This window comes from Mustela putorius, unplaced genomic scaffold, assembly GCF_011764305.1.
Source record: "Mustela putorius furo isolate JIRA1106 unplaced genomic scaffold, ASM1176430v1.1 tig00000242_pilon_pilon_pilon, whole genome shotgun sequence".
Classification (NCBI taxonomy): Eukaryota; Metazoa; Chordata; class Mammalia; order Carnivora; family Mustelidae; genus Mustela; species Mustela putorius.
In genome coordinates, this window is record NW_025421325.1 from 18,723,228 (window position 1) to 18,731,986 (window position 8,759).

An 8,759-nucleotide genomic window follows, 5' to 3' on the forward strand; every position below is an offset into this window, starting at 1 on the left:
ACGTTGCAAGTATGAAGTCATCCGGAGAAAATTGTTCTGCAGGTAGGTTATGAACTCGTCTTTTTTTTCAATATTCATGATAAAAACACTGTTTCTAACATGTCAAATTAGGCTTTATCTCTTTATCGTAATTCATAAAATAAAATAAACCAACCTACAAGATAATTTTTTAAGATAAAAAAAATTGATTAAGTATTTTGACCAGTACTATGAAGGGGAACTGGGCATAATATCTACGGCTCTCTGGACAACATTTTCTGTTTGCAAAACTACATTTCAAAAGATAGAATGGCCATGGTACAAAAACATTTATTTAAATTAAATATTTTAGACAGATCAATATCTACAACCGTTCCAAAGCATGTGTAGTTCTTACAAAAAAAAAAAATGGAACAGTTTAGCTTAACATCTGTGATGTTTTACAAAATTATTAATATACATTCTGGACTGCACCAGTCAATCATAGTGTCGTGAATGATTCACTATTTATTACCAAATGTCATATACAGCAATAGCATTAAGATTAATTATATCTTATAAGTAATTTAATAGTAGGACGTCTTGGAAGAAAAAAACGATCTCTCAACAATATAAAATATAAGCTAAAAATAGGATAATATATAAAACACTTACATATTTCATACAGGCAATAATAGGCTGGAATTAAAAGACAACTGTCTTTTCCCTCATTGCTAGGTATGTTCCTTCAAAGGAGGTTTGAGAGAAGGATGGAAATGTTTTGGGGGGTGGGGTCAGGGCTCAGAAACATTTTCTGAATCACAGTGCAGTTCTGTTCTTTGGGAAGTCAGTATAGCAAAGGTAAGTTGTTTTGAAGTGTTAGCCAACAATGTTCCCCAAAACCAGCTGTCTGGTGAGGCTGAATTCCCATCTCAGCCATAGGAATGATGTTTAGGATTTTTAAGCCAGGGGATCTTTGAATTTCTGGGCAACTCAAGGGTGGAGGAAGAACAGTGAAAAAGAGAAAAAGAAATCCCAGGAAAGGATGAAGGGAAGTAAGCTACAGTGAGAAGGAAGCTCCTTTTGCACCTGCAGAGGGGAGAGTGTGTTAAAATTTTACTCAAGAAATGAACACATTCAGATTGGAGGTAAGTGATGTTTTTGTGTAGAAATTCTTTTTAGGTTCCCTGCTCTTTGGGTCATTCGGAACAGAATGACAGTTAACAAGAAATTGCCAACATCAACAAGAGTATCTGATCTAGGCTGCACAGACATGCATTTAAGGGTGTGCATGAAGGTGTGTGTGTTGTGCATGTCCCACAAACACTGTATATGTTCAGGCTGTGTATATTCTCTTGAAATGTGTGATAAAAAATAATTCATCTTTTAAAAAGGTTTAAAAACCAGTGGTTTGAATTCAATCTCGTTTTCAGCAGCACAGTCAATTCTAGTGGTTAATTTCCCAAATCAAGAGGAGTACTGTCCTTTTGAAAGACCACGATCATTTTAGAAGTTCGTGCGAGTGCAGAAAGCTGTGTGTTCTTGGGCTGCACACACGAATTACCACCAGGCTGGACATTAATGAATTTACTAAGACAAACTTCGTTTTCCTTTTAATTAGCCTTGAAAGAATCCTAGATCAGAAAACCCTGGAGTAGAAGGTGCCTTAGATGTCAAGTCTGTCCCCAACTTTACAGACTGGGGGAGGGGCTGCAAGGGGAAAAGAACCAAGTGGGGGTCCCACCAGCATCTGGGTCAGAAGCTGGAGAGGTGTGAACGCCGCTGAGATTTTCACACATTGGTTTCCGCGATGGGGACCCAGAGAAGTAAATGAAAATCTACCAGTTAACCATCTTTCTTTTGGCAACTACCTTGCCTTATTCCCAGGTTGTAGCCAGTGGAAAACCCATCTGAAGGAATATACTCAAAATGTAGGTGGCAGGGAGCAAAGGGGCACTCAGACCGGCAGAGCCCGGTTCTGTCCCGCTGACAGTTCAAACATGCACACCCCGGGCTGTCGGAGGACGTTGGTAACACTGCGCGGTTACCTCTGCTCAGCACTCGGGAAGTAGAGGCTGCGCGAGGCAGGGCCAGGCTGGCTGCCTCGGCCTCTTTGATACGCTGTACTCTATGATACGCTGTAGCTGTTGTAATACGTGGCCGTGGCATCAGCCAGCACGGAGATAAGGCTGGTCTCTGTGGGGCCTGTTGATGTCACCTGGGAGACGGGGACATGCCCACTGAGGGCCACAGCCCCTGCGGCAGAGTCTGGGTGGCCAGGAGTGTTCAAATACTGGTCGAACTCATTCCGATCCATGTCCCCCAGGAGTTCCACCTGGCTCAGCTGATCCAGGGCATCAAAGCCGGGGTGTTCCGGAGGTGGGGAGAGCTGGCCCAGGTGGGCGTGGATGTTGGAGTGGAGTGGGTGGTAGGTGGCAGGGGAATAATAGGCAGGAGACGGGGGACAGGCAGGTACAGTGGACATCATAGAGACGCCCGGGGACTGGCCGAGGGCTAGGGAGCCCAGGGGGTGGCCGCAGTGGAGGGGGCTGGGGGCGAACTCCGGTGAGTAAGTGGGCCCAGGCAGGTGAGGGATGTGGCGGGAGTGCGCATGCTCCTCCTGGCAAGGGGAGGAGAAGAAAGTCTGCTCCGACTCCAGTACGTCCAGGGGCGACATTTCCGGGGGCGTGGGTAGCCCATATGGGTAAGTGTCCATGCTGCCGGGGGTGCCGCCTCCACCGGTTGGACCCTCGTGATAGCAGCCCCGCAGGCTGGGCAGGGCGGAGCCGGGGGAGTACTCACCCCTGTCCTCCTTCTCCCCCAGCGCCCCGCGGCCGCCGCTCCGCTTCTCAGGCAGAGCGTTCTGGTCTCGGGAGAGGGAGCTCAGGAGGAAGCCCGGGTCCACGCGCTTGCAGAGGCGCTTGGCCTGCTTCTTCCTGCGAGGGCGGTACTTGTAGTTGGGGTAGTCCTGCATGTGCTGCAGGCGCAGCCGCTCCGCCTCGTCCACGTAGGGCCTCTTCTGGGACAGCGTCAGCGCCTTCCACGACTTTCCTGCTCACACAAGTCAGAGAAGGCCCCTTTCAGCATCTGCGCGGCTTGGAGAGGCAGGTTCACCTGTGTCAGACGCTCCTGCCTCCCTGCGTCCACACTGCACTCGCCAGTCAGCCTCCATCCCCATCCCACCCGTCCCCACCCCACAAAGGACTTAAAGGACACTGCACCCCTCGCATCCCGCTCCCATCCCAGATCCTGGCACTGTGGGGCCAAAAAATCTCTTCCGCTTGCAGCCCGCAAAACCACTAAGGCCAACTATGCACAGGGTGGCTTCACCTCTCCTATAAAAGCCTAAAGCCACGAATCACGCAAACCTATAAACAATGCGGGATTCATAGTGAAAAGCCCACCAGACCCAATGTCAGATGCCCGATAAAAATATATAACGACCAATTTGGGTTCTTTTTTACCCTAAGTGGACCAAGTCTACTCATTTGTGCATTTTAATGAAAACTCTTTGCCTTTGCTGATTATCGCTGCCTCTCAGGAAGTGATGCTATATTTATTTATGGCATAAATCCCACAGGCCGTCTTGTGAGGGAACTCTGGGCTCTGTCCATCGTTTTACAGATGTAAGTAAATTACAGGATCTCACTTAGGGGAACAGACAGTTATGCCCCACATCTGACGGTCAGTTAGGACCCTGCCATATGAAGCCCATTGCCAGCCTGCTAGCATCTGCCTGCAACATGCACACACATGCGTGCACACACATGCGTGCACACAAATGTGTGCACACGCACACAGGTGCAAAAGCATGCACACACGCACTCGTGATAAGGCTTTCCTGCTCTCCACTTAATTAGTAGCCTGTGACTGTGGCAGGGGTCAGTTGCTCAGTCACTGACTCTTCTCACAGAAGCAAGTTCTTTGACTTCCCTGGGTCTTTATTTTCCTCACTATAAAACGTATTGTGATATTGTCCAATTCAAAACTCTCTCTTTAAGAAGCATCTCACGCTTGTAACCGATTGGAGCTAAAGTGCTGGTTTCACTTGGACTTTCTATTCATCCTTACTCCCTTCTGTATAGTTTTATAAATTGCTTTAGCATATCTCTCTCTCTCTCTCTCTCTCTCTCTCTCATCTGTCAGTACATGCATTGCACATCCCTCTGGCTGCTGCTTTTCTGAAGGTCATCTCTGGACCCTTACCTCCCAGGCGGACCCAGGGGGTTCTGCACCTTTGGAAGCCCCTTCCCCCCAACCCAACTCTAATGTATCCTGAAGTTTGAGACCTACTAGCTTGGAGGTAAGTACCCCCATCCCCACTCCTGGTAAGGAAAGAAGCCACATGTCCCACCCAGAACCCTTGGCATAGGGCCCCATATAGAGCTCCATGTCCTGTCACCTCAGTACCCTGCACTGACCCTGACTCTGCATGCCTGGCCCTCATAGAGCACTGGAGGAGGGCAATTATTAAAGGCACTCTACCATTGGGATGAAAGTTTATAACTATTGTGACAGACCCATCAATTAATATAATTACGCGTCACTTAAAAGAGCAACTCCAAAAGTGTCAGGAACTCTGGGTTTAGGGCTGGTCAGCAGTTCCCAGCCTGTGGCTGAGACTCAAAGTTGTTGCAAGAGGCCCAAAATAGAGGCACACCCCACACCTTGTCTGTGGACTGAATTTAAAATGTCACTCTAGTTTCTAAGTGTACATAGATATCATAATATTAATAAAATAGTCATTTTAAATTTCATTAAATATATTAACTGTTTTTATGTGCCTTTTTATTTATAGTATCCTAAAAATAGTAGTGCTACTAGGTGAAATTGTGATGTTATAGACTGGAAAGCTTAGAGGCAAAAAAGCTGGGGACACTTTCCTAGGTCAGAAAAGAAAGTCCTGGGCAAGATCATGGTGGAATTGGATCATCACGCTGACCCCTAGTAACAGGTGTAGGAAGTCCATATTTTTAAAAGCCCCTTGCCCCTTGTGCAGTTAGGCAGGAAGGAATCAGTGTCTTTCCTGCAAAATGAATTATAACCTCTGGAAGCTTAAGTGAGACTTGTCAACAGGGATCAGCTCACAAGAGGCATTTGTCAGGTAGGTCCTTTCGCCTTCCCATTCCCTGGGCTGCAGGCAGCCTCAGTCCCGAAAGTCTCCCTAGCCTGAGCTCCTCTCCCACCTCTGACCTGGGCCTGCAACAGAAAACTCACTCTGTCCTGGTCACAGGAGCTGCACTTTATCAAAAGACGCAGTGCCTGGGCCCATGAAAAAAAATGTTGAAGGACCCACCAAAAAAAAAGTATTTTCATTTCTTTAAAAACCTGAAGGAAAAAAAATCAACTTTTAGGTAAATACTTTACTGTTGTATATATTAATATATTTGTCTTTATGCCCATACAGTATGAAATATAATTTTTAATATTTTTATGGACAAAGGGGCTCGCTTTGACACTGACCCACCATTGTGTCCTGGGCTTATCTAGCCAGGGGACTGGGCTATGCATCCGTAGGAGACTTTTGGAAACCAGCAGCTTTGAAAGGGCATCTACACTGCAGGAAGGACCCCTTTTGGGGGCCTGTAGGTTTAGCCAAAGAAGGGTGGGTGACAGCCCTCACCCCAAGGTTTGGAGCTCTGGAGAGAAAAGAAAAAAAGCTCAGTTCTGGGGGGGAGGGGTGTGGTTGGGGAGGGTCAGTTCAGTCTCAGGTGACCACATACTTCCCCTTGTCCCACTGTGCCTACAAAATGCTTTGAAATGTTTTCACAAGTTAAAATGAATAAAACCTCCGTGGAAGGGCAAAAAGGAGTAGAGCAGTTGAAAGTACTCAGCTCCAGACCTGGGAAAGAAGAAACCTTCACAAAAGCCCTACTGGAACTCTAAATTTTCAGACCTGCCCTAACTCCTTTCTCTGGGCTCCTCTGGTCTGGCTTGTCCTTGTCCCCAGGCCCGCTGCCCCGGCTCAGCAGCCCTCAGAAAGTGGCAGGCTTCAGGACATACCTCACTGACCGCCCTGAGCGTCCCAATCGCTGTATCTACCTCCTGCGATTGAGAAATACATTATCGGATCGAGTCTATGTGCGCATTTTTTTGCTGTAGGTTTAATAATTAAGTTAAAGAAAGGATGCGTTCCTGCAAGGTCTCTCTTGACGAATATTAGTTAATAATAGTTAACAACCTCCTTCTGTGATTGTGCCAGTGGTAAATTCAGGGAATAGTGGGTTTCCCGCTTTGATATTCCTAGCAAACACCGGTTCCACCCAGCCTCCGGGTTTCCGTCCGGACCTTGTGTGCGCGTAGGTCCCGGTCGCTGGGCGACGGGGGCCTGGCAGCTGATGGCCCCGCCTGTCCCTTGGGTTCCCTCGAGTGGGCTTCCTGGCCCACCCCAGCAGGCCGCGCGGTTTCACTTCGGGCGTCGTCGAGGTATCCCGGCTCTGAATCCCGGTTACTGTGAGCTTACCCACGCTCGAACAGATGCCCAACCTCGCCGGCACAGCGAGCGCGAGCACTCCCCGAGCATACCCGCAAGCCGGGTCCTACCCAGGCACCCCGCGCTCTCAGGACCGCAACACGGCCCCTAGAAGCGAGCCCCCGGACCCGCCTCTGCCCGCGCCCCCGGCCCGCCGACCTCCCGGGAAACCCCGCCCGCCCGCTGGCTTACTCACCCAGCATCTTGCTGAGCTCGGCGTTGTGCAGGTCCGGGTTCTGCACCGCCAGACGTTTCCTCTCGTCCTTGGCCCACACCATGAAGGCGTTCATGGGCCGCCGGATACGGCTCTCTGCGCCCTTGTCCCCTGGCGGGCGGGGGGCGGCCGGCGGCGACAGCCCATCCGACAGCTCGGTTTCCAGGGCCGGGCACTCGAGCCCCTCGGGCCACGGATAAGCTCCCAACAGCGAGGCCATGGCCGCACGGGGGTCCCGTCGCTTCGCCTCTCAGGGCAGGCGCTGACCTGGCCCTCGCACGGGTCGGGCGTCCAACTTGGCTGGCAGCCGCGGCCCGTCCCTTTATTTATCAGCTTCGTGCGGCCGCGTCCTCCAATGACTCTCGGGAAGGCGGCGCAGCCCCTCCCTCCGTCTAGGCTCGGGCCCACTCCCTGCGTCCTGGGCCACCGCGTCCCCGCTCCGACCTGCCAGGATGGGGATAAGGGAGGGAGGGCCACTTCCCCGCGCCCGCCCCGGCCCGCCCCTCTGCCTTCCGAGTCCCTCCCGGGAATCCGCCCCTGGCCGCCTCCCGTCCTGCCCGCTCTGGGTGCAGGTGTCGCAGAGCCAGGAGGCTGGCGCCGCCCGCAGTCCCGTCGCCCCGGAGCGGGAGCCAGACTCCAGTGCCCTGTCCCGACTGGCCGTGGCCTCTCCCAGCCACACTCCACCAGCTCCTCCCGCGTCTGGAATCCCGTGGAGAACTGAAGCCAAACAGGTTTCGCTAGGCCAGGCCGGGCGGGAGAGGAACTGACCATGAATCCCCTCAGAGCAGCCTGTGTGAACTGTTCTGAAGAGAACATTCTTGCCTTTCTTCTAAAATGAACAGGGCTCCAACATCCTCGCTCCCAGCCAGCTTTGGCGGCCAGAGACATGCCAGGAGGAGGGATGCCCTCTGCATGGGGCCCTGTGCCGTGCTCACAGAGCCCCCTGCAACTCCCAGGCTGTCTTGAGGGCTGGACTGCATTCTCAGTTCTCCTTCATTCACTCTGCCATCTGATGTCTCTCCTCTAACACTCTTATCTCCACACCACACTAGTCTCGGAGGTCCTCGGGGTCTTCAGCTCCCTCATCTTCTCTCTGTATTTTCCTTCTGGTTGTATTTTATCTTGTCTCCGTCTGGCTCCTGCTTCTAGGAGTGGAGTTGCTCTGGCCCTCCCTTCCCGCCTTGCTCAATGGCTTTCCAGCGGCTTTCCGACTTCCCAGGTTAGATGGCGGCAGGTTCTGGGAGGGCTGAGGGCTGGGAGCTCAGGGTAGTCTCTCCAAGATGCCAGCCCTCTGCCCCCAGGACAACTCATATGAGTAGGGCTGTTCTGGCTCTCAGGGCAGCACGGCACGCAGTAGGCGCTCAGGAACTGCCAAATAAATGAAAGAATAAGTGAGTGAGTAAATAAGGCTTAGGCACACCCTACTGTATAAAACACAATCATGAGGCTTGATTAGATCCTGGAATTCAATCTACAAATATTTACTGAGCGCCATCCCTCTTTAGGGCTTAGTAGAGGTGACCCTGAAAGGAGGTAGCATTGTCCTGGGAGGACCCTGGGGTCTGCAGCCAGGATCTGTCTTCAGTGTTTGATTACTTAATGCATGACTCTGGGCAAGTCATGTATCTCTCTAGGCCTTTTTTTTCTAAACCTAAAAGGAGGACAATGATAAGACTTGATCTCACAAGGCTGTTGTGAAGACTCGGTGAGATAATACACATGAAAGTTTAACCTCTATAAGATGGTTGCTGTTAATACAACTCTGGATGTAAAGCCCTATAAATTTTAAGACCAAATTTCAATGCCCTAGGGTGCACGCAGTTCATAAGTGCCTCATATGCAACATGCACTCCCAGACAGGCCCCATGGACCCCAAGGCAAGTGGGTAGAGAAATGCAACTCCTGTTTTTAAATCCCAATTTTAATCTACAGAACCCGGGATAATTTTCATCTCAGAATGGGCTTTACTCATAAAATAATAGATTGCTTAGTTATCTTCTCCTTTTCCAGAAGGATCCAGCAGCAGCACCCTAGACCCATGTGCTCCAAACACTACCTTCGCAGGCCAGAACTGAGCAGCAAAGGGAGCAGGTGCTGGCAAGAAAGGGGGTGTCA

The 8,759-nt window shown here is 50.7% G+C and overlaps 1 protein-coding gene across 1 annotated transcript; it reads right to left on the minus strand.

Moving 5' to 3' along the window:
• Positions 1 to 289: 289 nt before the first annotated feature.
• On the minus strand, positions 290 to 7,108 carry SOX7 (SRY-box transcription factor 7). Its single transcript, XM_004766064.3, has 2 exons — positions 6,627 to 7,108; positions 290 to 3,009 (listed from the first exon to the last, which is right to left on the minus strand). Exons 1-2 carry the CDS (start codon positions 6,862 to 6,864, stop codon positions 2,087 to 2,089), a joined length of 1,161 nt encoding a protein of 386 aa, XP_004766121.1. The 5' UTR covers positions 6,865 to 7,108; the 3' UTR covers positions 290 to 2,086.
• Positions 7,109 to 8,759: the final 1,651 nt, after the last annotated feature.